Below are 16,580 nucleotides of genomic sequence, written 5' to 3'. Positions count from 1 at the left end.
TGAACACAGGGCCCTCTGTGACTGCAGAAGTAGCACACCTGTGAAGCAGGCTCTGCTGGCACCAGTCCCTGTGTCTTAGAATGCTCCAGAACCCTTGTTTGCTTCTCTTCTCTGTTCTTTATTTGCATTTCCCAGTTTACATCCTCTTTGAGAGCCGGCGAGGACTCCTGGCTGGTGTGGCTTCCCCTTGATGTTTTCAGGGATACTAGGTTTCCCTTGACACTCATCTGGAAGATTTTGCATCTTGCTCTGGCACCATCTTGTCCTTCTCCTGCCATGGCTGAACTGACATCAGGATCTTGAGCCTCATGGGGCCTGACTACAAATAAGTAATCTCTTCCCCTTTCACTAGTGTTCCTCACAGTGGGCTAGCCAACCTCTCCAGCCTCACTCTCTGTTGCTCTTCACATGTGCTGAGCAACACACACACTGGACTTCCCTCTGATCTTGAGGTATTTCAGGCCCTGACATAACTGTAAACTTTTTTTAAAGTAGGCTCCAGGCCCCGTGTGGGGTTTGAACTCACAACCCCAAGATCAAGAATGGCATGCTCTACCAACTGAGCCAGCCAGGCACCCCAAGACTATGAATTTTTGAATATTGTGTCAGAGACAATGCCATGGATTTACCAACTTCATTTCCCATGCCTCCTGGCTCACAGGGAGAGTACACTTCCCAGAGGCCCTTGTATCCAGGTGAGCCCATGTGACTGGTCATGGCAATGGGATGTGGGAAGAAGTGAAATACAATGAAGGAGTACACTCCTAGACCACACCCCTAAAATCTCCAGGAGACCCTCTACCCACACTCCATTCCCTCACCTGCCTGTCTGTGATAAAAGGGTGACTTGAATCCGCAAGATGGTAGAGCTAAAGATGAAAGCAGTCCACGGATGCCTTTGCATAAGCAAGAAACACCCTTAGAAACTGCACCATGCCCTCCTTTCAGAGTGAGGGCCTAGAAAGCACACCAGGAAGATCAGCTTTCTACCCATATTCCCAGTCCGGTTCTTGCCACTGGCTCCATTTTTTCCAGAAAGATCCATGCAGCCATGGAAGAGATGCTGCCTGTGGGCAAAGTCATGGTGGCATCTTGTGTATGAATTCCCCTCTGGGCCTCAGTTTCCTCGTTGGAAAGATGGAAGGGGCTGATCCTCTTAGTCCCCCTAGCCTCTCGTGATGGGAGTCTGACAACTCTCAGTCTCTGTCTACACCCAAGGGGAGCCCTGACCATAATCTTTGTACTGAACTGTCAGAGCTTAGGCCTGTGAGCTGGGCAGTGCTTCTGGAAGTCTGCAAAGTGATAATTGTCATTTGTGTTTGCAAACACAAATGGTCAGTGATGGGCGGATGTGACTTTGAAGTTGCAAAGCCCGGGGTTTCCATCCCAGCTTCTCAGTGACTCACAAGCTTGATGACCTTGGGCAAAGGACACATTTTATATGAAGAAGACTGTCTATTCAGCTGGAATTAAATGATAATAGCAACAGACTTTATTTCTCTGAGACCCAATTTTCTTATCTGTAAAAGGCGAATACGACCATACACCCACCCCAGGGGCTTTTGGGAAGATCAAATGAAATAATATGCTCTGTGCAAAGCTTAGCAGGGAGCCTGGTCCTTAGGCATTTAATAAATGTTCACCATTGATGGGACTTCAGCAAATGTTAACCCGCTGGTGGGCCTCCCTGCTCCAGGCCGTGGGTGCACACCCACCACCAGGGGTCTTGCCCTGAGCGGCTTGAATGCCGTGGCTGCTCACAATCCTTCACCTAGAGCGGGTGCCGGGGGTGCTGGGTGGGGGTGGGGGTCCCCAGCGCCTAGTTTAGAATTTTAAAGATGCAGCCAGCATCCTCTCCAGAGCGCATTTCACTCAAAGGCGCATCAAACACAAAGTTATAGCAGAAGCCCACACCAGCCACGCCCCCAACCTGCTGCAGACCCGTTGGCAGAAGATCAGACACCCCAATTGCTGAGGGTTAATTACTGCCTTGGCGCCCATCTGCTCAGAGAGAACTTGCAAGCATCTTTCTTTTTTTCTCTTTCCAAAGGCATAGACATTTGTACTGCAAGTAGCCCAGGGGGGCTGGGGACGTTTATTTTTGTATTTAACAAAGAGAAGGACCTTTCGGCTTGGGGGCCGAGTGTCCCGCTGACCCCGGGGAGAAGGCTCTGCGGGGCGCCCTGCATCAGCAAGTGTCTTGGGAAGCGGTCCCGGGGGGCGTGGGGCAGCTTCACTTCCGCCTGATGTAATTGGTTCCTTTAATAAGCAGGGGGAAAGATGCTCTTAAATAAAGATCTCCCTGTTGTGGGTTCTGTGGGGTCAAGGCCCAGAGGACTCCCCTTCCCGCACCGTTAGCAAACCGCAGAGCTTCTGGGTGTCGCAGTGAGCGAGGGTCCAGGGCTAATGACCAGGAGGTTGCGTGGAAGCGGCCGTTCCGGGACCCCCTTCCTCGGCAGCTCTGCGGTCTTGCCACTGGGCGGCGCTGGCGAGCAAGGCTGCGCGGGGCGCGGGGCGCGGGAGGCGGGGGCTGCGGGCTGCTCTCAGCCCTTCTGCGCCTTCCCCCTGCGAGCTGGGCCCGGGGCTCCGCCTGCCTGTTTGCCCACCTGGGACCAGGAGGGGACGAGGATCACATCCAAAGTCTGTATTTGTACCTGCCCTGAAGCCACACATCAGGAAATCCAGTCCAGGCATGAAGCCAGCAGAGAAGGTTATTTTTACCCCCACAGATATGTCCCTGAAAAGATGAAGGGCAGATACTTTTATAAAATAGGGCTACATATCGCAGGGATGGAGGAAAACCAGCTCCTTAAAGGAAATAGGTCAGGAATTATTTTCTGAAGAGAGAACTGGCTTACCCGGGGTGTTGTGTTTTTGGAGTTTGATGAACAGGGTTCTCAATCTCAAAGGCAGGGGGCCCCCAAAGCCCCTGTGCCCTTGGTGGTCTCCGTGAGATCTGGTTTGAGAACCATGGGATTTAGCTCCCATTTGCAGGGTCAGGATGCCAGGCCAGGCCCTTGACATGTTGCCTCCCGGCCAGACCTCTGTGGGTAGGAGGATCGCCACCCTTAGCTCACTGATAAAAATCGTTAGGATGCTGGTGGCAGAGCTGACTGCTTGACCCTTCTTATTTTATGAAAGCTTCACAACAACCCTATGAGAAACTACTGTCGTACCTATTTTCTTTTATTTATTTATTTTTAAAGATTTTTTTTATTTATTCATGAGAGACAGAGAGAGAGGCCCAGACACAGGCAGAGGGAGAAGCAGGCTCCATGCAGGGAGCCCGATGAGGGATGCGATCCCAGGACCCAGGGATCATGACCTGAGCAGAAGGCAGATGCTCAACCACTGAGCCACCCAGGTGCCCCATACCTATTTTCTAGATGAGTAAACTGAGGTTACAAAAGTAAAGTAACTTGTATGACATGTGGGCACTCGTGACCATGGAGCCCAAACTGAAGCCAGATCCCCTCAGTCTGGAGCTCAGGGTCTTAACGTTCCTCTGATGGGGAATCATGTCTTCCAAAGTGAAGCCAGGTCGCTTGGCCACAGTTACCTGCGCCAGGGTGTGACGTCAACCCTCGAGCTGCCACGGTCCTCAGCCCCAGCCTCCGGTGCCTGTCCCCCCTCACGCCCGCAACACCCCGGCAGGCATGTGTTTCTAGAGCAGAGTCTTCCAAAGCCTTGGGCCCAAGTTGCAGATAACAGGCTGGCCTGGAAAAACGGTGCAGAGCTCCAGGGAAGCGGCTGCCCTTTGCAGTCGGTTTCCCCAGGGCTGACAGTCAGCTGGGAAGGCAGGGAGTCGGACAAAGTCAAACAAATTCTGTCTCCCCCTTTGCTCTGAGGTGAGGATAGGAACTTGCGGCCAAGCAAGGCGGCAGGCAGAAGGGCTGGCCTTGCCCGCCTCACGGGACCGCGGGGAAAGGCAGTCCTGCCCAGAGGAGGGCTCCCTGCAGGGGAAGGGGAAGGGATTTTAGCCAAGCATTTGGCTGCAAGTCTGGCCGATGGTTCCAGCTCAGAAAATTGCTGAGCCTGGAAAATTGGTTATAATGAAGAGAACCTGGGAGGCGCAAAGCAATGTGCCCGTCACCAGCTACCCCTGGGGCTGAGGGCCCTGTCCCTGGAGCACCGGCTCAGGAAACCAGCGCCCTCCCCTGCAGTGCAGAGCGCACTTGAGCAAAGATGCCAGAGGAGGGGGCCCCCTCTGACTCCCCCTTCTACTCCCAGGGCCCAGAGGGCTGCGTGCATGAGGGTCCCCCCTTCTGCTCCACCAGCCACTTCCTCTTCCCTTTCTCCACAGTTTCAAACTCAGCCGTCTCAGGCAAGCAGGTAGTTTTGGGGTGGATTCAAGTCCCAACTCCCGTGCTTCTTTTTTTTTTTTTTTTTTAAAGATTTTGTTTATTCATGAGACACACAGAGAGGCAGAGACATGGGCAGAGGGAGAAGCAGGCTCCGTGCAGGATCCCAGGACTCCGGAATCGCCCTGAGCCGAAGGCAGATGCTCAACCGCTGAGCCACCCAGGCGCCGCTCCTGTGCTTCTTCAAGGAGTTCTTTAACCTCTCCGAGCCTCAGTGGTCTCATGTGACAAAGGTGGGTAAAAACAAGGCCTAATCCACACCGTTGTCATCAGCGCGAAATCAGACATATGGAAAGTGCCCAGCATCGTGCAGGCGGCAGCAAACTACGGCCTGTAGGCTTCCCACCTGCTTTGTAGGGCCCATGGGCTAAGACTGGCTTTTACAGTTTTTAATTTGGGGGAGGGGGAATTTAAAGAATATTTGGTGACATGGAAGTTATATACAATTCAAGTTTCAGGTCCATAAATTAGGTTTTGTCAGAACACAAGGTGCTGGGCACCTGGGTGGCTCAGCGGTTGAGCATCTGCCTTTGGCTTAGGGCGTGATCTCGGGGTCCTGGGATTGAGTCCCACATCGGGCTCCCCGCAGGGGGCCTACTTCTCCCTCTGCCTGTGTCTCTGCCTCTCTGTGTTTCTCATGAATAAATAAATAAATTTTTAAGAAGTCTTTTAAAAAGAACATAAGCCGCCATTTATTTATATGACATCTGTCTGTGGCTGCTTCCTCGTGGGCTTGTGACCAGTCCCCGCCACTCATGGAACTGTGCAGACAGTTCCCGGATGGGCAGGATGGGATCCTTGAGGATCCCAGCAGAGCGGCTGTGGTTCTGGCAAGCAGAGGCCTCCCCACCAGCGCAGGTGGAGTTGAGTAGTTGTGTCAGAGGCCAGAGACCCCATGGCCTCCAAAGCCTAAAATAGTTATTATTTGGCAGAAAAGGTTGCTGGACACTAATAAGTGATCAGGAAAGTATGTCCATTGTTATTATTACTCTTGTTGTCTGTCCTCTTTCAGTCTAATTTTAACTTTTAGGTAAACTTGCCTATGGTTTGATGGAGTAATTCTAAACCTGAAGCCCATGGAAGGGTTTTGCAGGAGGGGTGTATTCCTGGAATCTCCAGATTTTCTATGCAGATTTTTGTAGCTGGGTGGGAGGACGGGGGGGGGGGGGGGGGGGAGGTGGGGCTTGATAACACTCATCAGATTGTCAAAGGGGTCTGTGACGTCAGATAGGTAAAAAAGTGTAGGTCTGATGCCTTCCTCGCTCTGGGCAAATTGATCTGTACTATCCCTGGGCTCTCTGGAGGTGACACTCACGATGGGGAGATACTTGGAGGCCACAGGGGGTCCCTCAGAGCCCAGGCCCCTGTCTGGGTACAAGAAGCCTGCAGTGCGACTGGAGTAAGGGGCCCTGGTTTCGGAGCCAGCAGATGTGGGCTCTGGCCTCCACTGGGCCGAGCACCTTCTGGTTCACAGGTTGGCTTGTCCCAAAGATGAGTTAATTCTATTTTGTCTGTCAAGTGCTAGGCACAGTGTCTGGCTATCTTTTTTTCTTTTCTTTTTCTTTTTTTTTTAAAGATTTTATTTATTTATTCATGAGAGACAGATAGAGAGAGAGGCAGAGACACAGGCAGAAGAGAAGCAGGCCCCATGCAGGAAGCCTGATGCGGGGACTCCATCCCGGGTCTCCAGGATCACGCCCTGGGCCGAAGGCAGGCGCCAAACTGCTGAGCCACCCAGGGATCCCCTCTGGCTATCATTTTTATGATCATCACCACCATCATTATTATTATCCTTACACATTGGAAAGCACTTTCCTCAGCTCACTCCAGGCCCATCAAAAAGCTGCCCCGTACTGGGCCAAATCTGAGGTTTGAGTGCCCTTGATCCGACTTTATCTTTGGTGCTAGCAGCTAACGCGTGTTCATTAAACATATTCACACCACCAGCGTGCAAAGTAGCAGGCCCCTAGTAAGTTTTCCAACGTTCAGTGGCCTCGTTTGAACGGGGACCATGGCAAACATCCCTGAGAGTGAAATTCGTGAAATCTGAAGCTCCTCAGTTGCAAAAGCCTTGGCTCTCACAGCCCTTTCTGATTTTCCCCTGAGGAGTTAACTCTGGACAGTAAGCTTGGATCTCCTTTCCCCCTAAGTGCTTCTCTGTGGAGCCATCCTCCAGCCCAGTCATCAGGCTGCTAGCAGGTTGATTCTGGAGCCCAGTGACCACCCCCGGGAGGGGGGCCACCAGCGTCCTTGCTGCGGGCTGTCCTGGACACGGGCCTCCTGGACACGGGCTGGTGCCTGGCCAGCCCAGCCTGGTGCCGCCTGCCCCCGGTTGCCAGGCACAGTTCCATTCTGCTGGGGCCTAGTGGCTCCAGACAACAGCTGGAGACCAGAAATGCAGACTTCCAGCTACAAGCAAATGTTGCTGCTTCTTGAGGTCGAAATATTCTATCCCCAAAGTGTCCCTTTCAACCAAGCAAAAACAATCCCCTATGGGGACCCGACCCCGCCACAGAGGAACAAAAGCCTCCCAGTTCTGGGTCCCAGAGACTGTAGTTTCAGGCACACACAGCCCAGTGGGGAGAGGAGACGATCATGTGACTTCCACACTTGAAGACAAGGTCGCTCTTGTCCAGCCCTTTTCGTCTCCACAGGAAGGGGAGCCTTTGATTATCTGACAGAGGAGGAGCTGATGCTGCCCTGGTGCTGGCTCCTGGTGGGCGGGTTGGCGGGTCGGACAATGTCTGTATCTCTCAGGTTTGGAAGAACAACGGGATGAGTCCAGGCCGGCTGTCCCCCAAGCCTGCCTTAGGCAGGACAGTTGCCTGCTCTGGCTGCATCCATTTCGGTGTGCAGGCCGGCCTGCCTCTAAGAAAGTCACCGCATTTGTTTTTCACCCGCCATCCACAGTATCTCCTTCAGGAAAGAGCTTCCAGGAACGGGGGGAAGATAAACACTCAAGTGAAGCTGGCCCTATGGAGTGCTCGTGTCGTGACAGCCGCAGCAGCTGTCAGGGCTGGCAGCTGGTGGCATGGGCCCATGCCAGCGAGGGGGAGGATGGCGGGACGGGAGGGCTCCGGCTCCATGTCAGGGTGATGTGCCTTCTGGAGAAGTATCTGGAATACCCGCTGTGCTGTGCCTCTTCTCCCCTACCCCTCTCTGCCCTGAGTGATCCACTCTGCACTTGAGTAACAAATATGCTGCCTGCGGCTGAGGGGGCAGCCGTCCGCGTGTGAGCAGTTGCTTCCCAAAGAGAAGGGGACGGCTGACCCAACGTCTCAAACAGATTAAAACGGCTGTCCAACTTCAGTGAGCGCTGGCATCGTTCAGGAAGCTTCCCAGGGATTCTGGGGCCCAGGAACCTGCATTTGGAACAAGCACATCAGGGATTCCGAGGCAAGTGATCCTGGCATGTTTTGAGAGACGTGTCTGCACGATGCTCCCTGGTCGCACTGGCCCATGCCTCTTTTTCTGCCTCACCTGGCAGACCCCCTCCGGAGAATTTGGAATTGGGGCTTGTAGAACCAGCAGTGTGTGTGTGCCTGAACCAGCTGGGTTAAAAGCTGGGTGTCTGGGGCTGTCCCCTCTCTTGCCTCCTCACCCCTGGTCCTGCCCAAGCTCCTCCTCACCTGTCAGAGGGTGTCCTGAGACACTGTCCTCAGCAGCCTTCTGGAATGGCCTCAGACAGACTCCGGGATGTTGTCTGTGCCCACGTTTCCATGGACTGTGCTCTCTGGGCCTGATCCTCCGTGGGTCTCAGGCTGCCTCGGTGTCCTACAGGGCACTCACTGCTTAGTCTGGACAAAACCCAGCATGCTTTCTCTCACATCTGGTGTCACATATAATCTTTACCTCAAAAACTGAACCCTCTCTCCTCCCCTCAGTCCCCAGTCAGAATCCTTGAGCATCATCCTTGTTCTTAACCGCCCCCACCCTCCATTCTAGAATGACAGGGAACAGCTACTATTTTCTGTAAATATACTATAGTAAGTCATCCCAACTCTATGAGGTACATACTATATCCCTGGCCGACAGGTGAGAAAGTAGGTACACAGGGCTGGGTCCCTCGCCCCAGCTCACGTGGTAAGTAGTGGAGCTGCGGTGTGAGCCCAAGGCCCTGGCCCATGCGTGTGGCGTGCTGTCTCTCACCGGAGGCCTCTTCTCTCTCCACAGCCAGGCCCTCTGCATCTCTCCCAGCCTCCTAACTGGCTCCTCGCCCTCTGCCTTACTCCATTCCAACTGTTTTTCCTAAATCAAGTAGGAAATCGTTCTAAACTGGGAATCTGATGTCACTCCTCTGCCAAAACCCTTCAAAGGCTGCCTGTTTTACACTCCCTGGCCTCGGCGAATGAATGGTGGGAGCTGGGACCCGGCAGGCCGGCTCCAGTTCTGTGCTCCTAACCACTACCCCTGGCTCCCCTCTGAGCCTGTATCCTCATGGGCGAAACAGGGGTGACTGGAGCCACTAAATGGTTGCTCGGTTGTGTGTGCGGCGCCTGGCAGGAGCATGTAGCTCACAGGTAGAGCGTCTACTAGTGCTGTCAACGAGGAGTGGGTGAGGACCAACTGGTGGTACCGAAAGGCAAGATGAAATCCATGTCACATGATAATCACATAAGCACTTTAGATACATTTCTTACCTAATCCTCATAACCTTTTGAGGCACAGATACAGTGCCATCTTACAGGAGGGGAAGCCGAGACCGAGAAGCGGACAGACCCGATCAAGGTCAGTTCAGACCTAGGTCTATCTGAGCACAACGCCCCCTCCTCCTCCCATGACCACACCCGAAGTGTGTTCACTTGTAATTCCAACTCCTCAGAACCGCCCGGCTGAAGATCCACTGCGGGTCACAGCTCTGATGAGACCTGAGGAGATCTGGGGGCACTAACGGAGCAAACTGTGAGGCCTGGCATTTGCACAGACGTCAGAGGAGCACACGGTCTGCCAGCACACGACACCCCCCTCATTCTGGGGCTCTGGAAGCGCCCCTATAAAAAACGACATGCTAGGGCTCATCGCTGTTTCTACAACAGTGAGAATATTTATTTTCTCCAGACAGTAAAAATAACATTTTTCTCTCTTTTGTAAAAGTTAAGTACCATTACATTCCATTTTCTTAAATAACAAAATCCTAAAAATATATATTAAATTGTATACAGTGCGTCACACTTCATCTTATATTTTAAAATACATGATGTTTCTATTTTATTCTCAAAGTTGCATATTAAGAGCATATTTACAAATAAAGCCTTGTCATCCAAAGTCAAGATCCCTGCGGGAAGGTGAGTCTGGATATGGGCAGGTCTTGATGCTGCGTGAACCCCAAGACGGCAGCTCCCTGTGCAGGAAGGGAAAGGGTGTCCCACTACGTGCTCCTGAAGACACATCCTTTCGGAAGCAGATTTACCTCAGACTCTCCTCCACACCCCACTTCTGCCTTGTTGAGTATGTTCAACTTGGCAACACAGAAGCCTGTGAGATGGGCTCTCCTGGGGTCTGCAGGCAGCGGGTGAGGCCCATCATCACCCCTGAGCTGTCCAGCTTGAGGGGGAGGCAGCTGCAGCTGGAAGGTTTGAGAAATACCCCACGCCAGGGCAGCTAGGCTGAGAGACCTGGCCAGGAGGTAGAACAGTGGGGAAGGTAAACAAAGACACCAGAGGAAACAATCAAAAAGTTAAAAGTTCCCAAGGTAGTAACAAAGGCAGACATCGAACACCAAACAGAAGATCCAAATCCCTAGAGGGTGGCAGTTGGCTATGGGGTGGGGAGCTGGCCAGGCTCTCTGGGGACCTGGGATGGCCTCATCAGGCATGGGAGACAGGATCTCAGAGGCTGTCCACTTCTAAGTGCTCATGAAGATTAAGTGCCCAGGACGTACAGGGCTTTGTGATGGCCTATGTGCCCCGCTGATGTGTCAAGACAGCCTGGCAAGTGGCTGGCTCAGGACAGCTCCCGCCTTGGGCTGACAATGGGGCGAGTAGGGGGGCTGGATGGGTTGGGCCTGCAGGCCAGAACAGCTGTACTTGCTGGTGCTTTGATCTTTGTGGGTTTCTGGTTGATTGGAGTCTCTAACTTCAGAAGTTAGAGCAGCCCCGTTACCTCGCTTACACCCAGGAAGAGGCCTCAACCCTGTTCTGACAAGGAAGGGGGATGTGGAGGACACCTGAGGTTCATGCCTACACCTTCTCTGTTCTGCAAGTGATTGGGCACTTGGGGAAGAACATGGGGTGCCATGTGCCTTCCTGAGGGGCCAAGGACACCGTGAAAAGCAGCTAAGAGAGCACATTCACAGCTGGCTGCAGGCATTTACCGTGAAGGCAGCAAGATTGGCTGCCCACATCCCTCCCTTGCCGGCGACACACGCTGAGAAGGCAGGGCCTGGATCCTGCAGTGAAGGGCTGAGGGCACATAGGCCCAGAGACACCACTCACTGTCACCTCAGGGCAGAGGCTTTGGGCAGGATGCTTTCAAAGTGGCAGGCCATAGTGGTCCCCAAAATCCCTCCCCTGCATCTTTACTAATCTGCTTTGTGATCTGTGATGTCCTTCCTCAGGGGCATGCTTTCCAGCCCCTCCATTCCCCACTTCTCTCTAAACTAGTTTCTTAAAAGACCAAATGTGGGCCCCCTATGGTGCTCCTGGGAGCACACCTCACCTCCTCTGGGACAGTCTATTCCTCAGGTGTTTACTTAGTCACAGGGGACCTTCTGCAGGTGATGCTGACAGGTTCTGACCAGGGCCAGGGCCTGACCAAGGCTAAGGTGTCTATGGAGGCTGGGCCTGGGACGATTTATGGCCTCTCCCCCAGCGCTGTCCCAAGGCCAGTTTGGGTGTCCTGAGGCTGCTCCCTGGACAGTAAGTGGATCCTGGTGGCCGTGGGCTGTGCCAGGGCCAGCAGGAAGGAGGGCACTGGGGCATCACCAGCACTTCCTGGGGCTTAGAATGGGCTACTCCAGCTGCACACTCAGACAACACAGTGGCTGTGTGAGGTGGGCAGGCTCACGGGATGCCCTAAAGGTCAATGGCCACAGGAAGCCCTAGGCAGCTGAACAACTGTCCCTCGGCCAGGCGACCCCCTCCCAGGGCTAAATTCCACATTCCCTTTGTGCTGTGAATGGATCTATTCAGGGCACAGGGCCCTTTGTGACTGCACACACCTGACACTTGGTTCAGAGGAGATTCCACAACAGCCAGGAATAGCTTAGTGGGGAGACTGCACATGTCAGTGTATTTCCAGTCATGTGGGACAGGCCTCTGTCTCCAAACCCAGAGGCCTGTGGACAGCTGCTCCAGGGTAATCCCCTTTCCAGATCAAAGTGTGAAGACAGTGCTGAGTAGCTCTGTGCCCAGAGCAGACTCACCTGGTACCTGGGGCAGCGCCCCTGCCCCATTCCCCACCCTCTTGTGCCCCTCTGCCTGCCAGCTCCCAACACCCTGCTTGCCAAGGAGTCACCTCTCCCTGCAGACACCCCCCAGCCGGCCCTGCATGGCCCTCCGCATTTCTAGGAGCACAGGTGCCCATGGGTCGCCAGTGTGCCGGAACCCCAGGAAAGGCCACAGCAGGCAGTAGCTTAGGGGTTTGGGGGAGGTGGGCAACGTGCTCCAAAGAGGGAACCTCTGAGGCCAGAGGCCCAAGGCCTAAGGCCCGGGTGCCTCTGGGAGAGTCCTGGTCTGAGAAAGGCTCAATTCCGGCCTTCAGAGGCACAGGCTGCTCTTCTCAGCTGTTGTTGACAAAGCCTACTTCCGGATGGGGGTACTTCTAAACTGGAGATGGCTCTTCCTCCCAACCGGCAGCTACCGCAGCTGTACCTCTCCAACTTAGGAGGCCTATCCTCGATGGTCTCCAGTTCCCAAAGCCTCCTTCTCAGTCCTCATGTCACTCTCTGCAACTCTCTTCCCTGTCTGAAGAGCAGGGCAGTGTTTGGCTAGGGACAAGGGCCCTCGCCCTCCCCACGGAGTTATTCCAGACCGCACTCTGTCCCCATACAAAAGGAGCAGAGAGGGCCACAGACAGCACAGGCTGTGGGGTGGTTTTTCATCTTCTTTTAAAATGAGTGACATCAAAAGGAGGGACTGCTGGCACCTGTGTCTCACCTAATGCCACCTAATGGCTAAGCCACAATATTTATACTCCCTGTTCTAAACTGAGAGTCAGAGAATCACAGAAAGACATAGCCCACCTCAGGTTCCACAGGACCATGAGCCGCACAGCGGCAAGGCCAGGCGATCTGGTACAACAAGGGGTCACTGAGCACCTATAAAAGCTTTTGGGAAAGTCTGTTGAGTGAAAAATGAATGGATGTTTTATATGACCACTCTGCAGGCTTGCTCTGTAATCACTGAGCTATGGAAAGAAGCTATAGAGAGAAGCCCATGTGTGGCAGATAACAGGCTTGATGTGATCTGGGGTCAATTCCCAGGCTCTCTCAGGTTGGAAGAGGCCCATCCTCATGCAGCACCCAGAGACCAAACACCCAGAGTCAGCATAGAGTATGGGCCCTCTTTATGCTTTGGGGTGCTAATGCCTAGGGAGTACAGGACCAGGCCAAGCCCCAAGAGAACCTCAGAATCCTCCCTGTTTTAAACCATAAAGACCAAGAGAAAGCTAACTGTGTGGACAAAACAGAAAATAAGCAAGCAAGACTCAGCATATACTATACCTACTCACCACCCTACAGTCGTCTAGAAGGTACCTGAGCCCAGTGCCAAACACAACCATCTCTGCCATCTCAGCCCCTCTGTCCTGATGCCCTCATTCTAGATGAGAGAGAGAGAGAGAGAAGCACAGGGAGGGCCCAGACCCTGGGACTTTGGGTCTCTCTCCTAAGTGCAGAGACGAAGTAGGGCGAGTCCAGGCTAGGCTGGCCCCCCAGCAGGACGTCCCTTCCCAACCCATAGGACGGCACTTCTGCAGAGGCAGCCAGGGAGAGGCAGGGAGAGGCAATCAGGAAACCACGGGGCTCCAGCAGCCTTGAGCTTGGAGGGACTCTTGTCCTGGGCACAGATGGGGCAGCCTTTAGTCACTCACAAGAGGATTACGGTCATCTTGTTGACTCTGACCCTTGAGCTTCTTCTTAAAGATGGAAATTGAAGTAGAAGGCTTATAAAAAATGCTCCAGATTTCCCCTGATGTCCCTGGTTGATGACAATCCCTAAGGTCCCCTGAAGCAGGAACGCGATGGGATCTGTCAAGCAAAAACAACTTCATGTTTCAAGTGGAGCGCAACAAATATTCCAAAACAACCTTCCATCTCCTGAGATACCTGTACCTAGGAAATGGGGCATTCAGTGAGGCAAGGCCTCAGGAAAGACCCAACAGATGCCTCTGGAAGTCTGAAGGACAACTATGGGAATGAAATGTGTCCAGTGGAATGGAAATGCAGCAGCACAGCTTTGAGCTCAGTATAACAAAGAACTTTCTAACTGGAAAAGTTATTCAAATCTGGAAGGAGATGGCCTGAGAGATGATGAGTTTTCAAATTCTTGTTTTTTGGGTTTGGTTTTTTTTTTTTAAATAGAACTCTATCTTCAAATTATATTTACCTGGAGGCCCACTCGATTAACATAAGATAAAGCCAAAATCTCTCTGCTTGAAGCAGGTCCTGTTTTACTGCCAATATGTGCCCCTCTCCCACATGTCACCACCCTGGGCTGCTTGGCAGGGAAGCTGCTGAGGGACTCCAATGTCACATGGGAGTCAGACATGCACTTTGGGGCCTTGGTGTATGGTGAGGTGCTGGGCCCTACAGAAAGCCTCCTGTTCTCTTGCTGCACTTGAAAGGCTTTCCCAGACTGTGTGAATTGTCATACACACACACAAACACACACACACACACACACGGCATGAGAGTGAGCTCAGTAAACACTAAAAACAACACTGTTTCCACTGAAAAATGTAAAGTGGAGAGGCCTACAAGGAGAGCCTTCACAAAGCAATGGAGGAGCAGACATTTAATGTATTAAATGTATTAAAAATGCTGTGGCAGAGGGCCACAGGTCAGGAAAAAGGTGGGCCATATAAGACAACAATGTTCAGGAAAGGCCTTGAAATATGGATAGCCTGCATATCAATTATAGCTCAATAAAACTGGGGAGGGAGGACAGAGAGAATGTGGACTGGGAGCCACAGGAAAGACAGAGTAGGGTCTAAAAAAAAAAAAAAATCAGAGCTCTTCTCTGGAAGCACACAAACATCAGTAGCATAAATAATTGCCTCCTTTCCTGGAAGGCAGAACTACTGAATCCAAGTAGCAAATTGAGGGAAGGAAATATTTTTTTTCCGTATCAGTCAGAATTGAAGTATGAACTTTCTTAATTGTTTTTAAATAATAGCTAATAAAATGTTAGGATTCTCTTCCTAAGAATGTTTCCCAATTTCTAGAAGGCATTAGGAAATATGCATGGTTGTGTCTTGGAAATCTTGGCTCTAATATGAGGATCTCTTTAAGGGGCCAGTCAAAATTGGAAATCGTGGCTTTTTACGCCCAGATGGTATCAATCCTCCTTGAAATCATATCCCATACGCCAGGAGCAAACACAATCCCTCAAACCTTGGTGAGATTTGTCCAGTTGTACATTTCACTCTATGGAGAATGAGGAATGTATACTGTCTTATGTTGCCCAGGACTGAGGGCTTTAGAATCCCCAGAAAAATGAAGCACAGTAGAAAAGGAGTTCTGAGCCTTCCCCTCCTGGGATAGGGCAGCTTTCTCTCATACTCACTTGAATGTGATGTGCAGAAGTATCTTTGCTACAATGGCTGTGACTGTAAGGATGAGGAGAGTTGCCAGGCCATACACTGTCCATCCTGCAAGTGCAAAAGACAGGGTTTCTTGGACCAGTTTGAGCTCAGGTTTCAGAATGAGGTCTGTTGGAAGCACCGAGTGAGCACTGGCAGCTCAGAGATACAGGTCTAGCTGAGGAGCCCCCTGCAGGTAGGGGCAGCCACCAAATGCAGCTGAGAGCTGGGCTGGCAAGAAGCTGCAGGGCTTCTAACCTTGCTCCAGAGCTAACCTCTTGGAGAGAAGCAGGCAGTGTGGCCCAAAGTGCATTCAATTTAAGAGTTGAAAGGAGTGGTATATACTACATTTTTACCATAAAAACTCACTATGTAATCACAGATGAGTTACATAAACTCTTTGGGCTTTAGTTTCCTTATCTGAGGAATGAGATGTGTGACCTGTGAAATCCCACCAGGGTATAAAAACAAATAATGCAGAGCATGCACTAGAGGGACTCTCCTCCCTGACCTGAGGTGGGTCCTGCAGGGGAAAACTCCTAGACTAGATCATTGCTATTGGTACTTTACAGCTGTTCTGGCCCATAAAGGCTCCACCTTCCCGAGCAAAAAAGAGAATATGGAAGTGTGGAGCCAGCCAAGTTAGCTAGCTTCAAGCACAGACCATTACTCCCCTCTCTACCCCTCTCCTGCATGAACTTTTCTTCTAGCTCTTGTCACTGTCAGATCTGTTATTTTGCTTTGTTCTTTCTCCTCCCACTTACAAGCCAAAGGAGGGCAGGGATGCTGTTTGTTTGGTTCATCCTATAGTCTGGCACATACAATACCACCTGGTAGCTCTGAGGCACTTACATGTCTTTTGAATGAATGAATGAATGAATGAATGAATGAATGAATCTCTTGTAAATGCCAGTGAATTTAGGGAGCTGCAACTTGGGAGCTCTAGAAAGACATCCTCAAAGTGGGAAAACATTGGGTTAGCTGATCAATCACAAGTACAAAAGGCACACATACTGGATCTTTGGAGGTGAGCACTTTCTCCTAAGGGCTAAGGAATCAAGCTAATGAGAAAGTGTCCCCCAAAGGCCAGGACAGTCACAGAGCCAGTACCTACAACCTGTCTGGGAAGAGTGTTATTTCTCTAACTGTCAAGAACACTGTGCTCAAGCCCCATGGCTTCCACCCACTTTGGTGGTGTCTGGGAACTGCTACCTGGGACGGTCTGAGGTGGGTGGCTTGGGCTGGTGGTGATGACGTAGAGGACTTTAGAGGACCGGGCTGCACTGACGCTGAGATTGGCTTGTTCCGTAATCACCTCAGCCAGCGTCTGATTGGCAGTGGGCTTCTCCTGCGGTGGCTCTTCCTTGACGGCTGTAAGATCAAAGAAATTAAGATGGGGGGAGAGCTGGTGGAGACAACAAAGAATTTTGGAGGAGGAGACAGTGTCTATGAAGAAAAGGTGGTTTTTTTTCGATTCAT

General features: G+C 52.0%; 1 protein-coding gene across 5 annotated transcripts in view; it reads right to left on the bottom strand.

The window, feature by feature from the left end:
- Positions 1-5,584: 5,584 nt before the first annotated feature.
- The window catches only part of KREMEN1 (kringle containing transmembrane protein 1), a 73,766-nt gene continuing 62,770 nt past the window's right edge, over positions 5,585-16,580 (bottom strand). For 2 of the 5 annotated variants that reach the window (XM_077874196.1, XM_077874199.1), the window contains 4 exons: positions 16,311-16,472; positions 15,086-15,170; positions 13,392-13,548; positions 5,594-7,723 (listed from right to left, as the gene is read on the bottom strand). In XM_077874196.1, the coding sequence (XP_077730322.1) occupies positions 7,688-7,723; positions 13,392-13,548; positions 15,086-15,170; positions 16,311-16,472 (440 nt within the window). In that variant the 3' untranslated portion in view covers positions 5,594-7,687. Of the gene's footprint in view, positions 7,724-9,383; positions 13,549-15,085; positions 15,171-16,310; positions 16,473-16,580 lie in introns of those variants that run through there. The other 3 variants (XM_077874198.1, XM_077874195.1, XM_077874197.1) reach the window with 3 other exon arrangements.

Source organism: Canis aureus, chromosome 27 (genome assembly GCF_053574225.1).
Source record: "Canis aureus isolate CA01 chromosome 27, VMU_Caureus_v.1.0, whole genome shotgun sequence".
NCBI classification, from domain to species: domain Eukaryota; kingdom Metazoa; phylum Chordata; class Mammalia; order Carnivora; family Canidae; genus Canis; species Canis aureus.
This window is presented reverse-complemented; position numbering and strand designations above follow the sequence as displayed.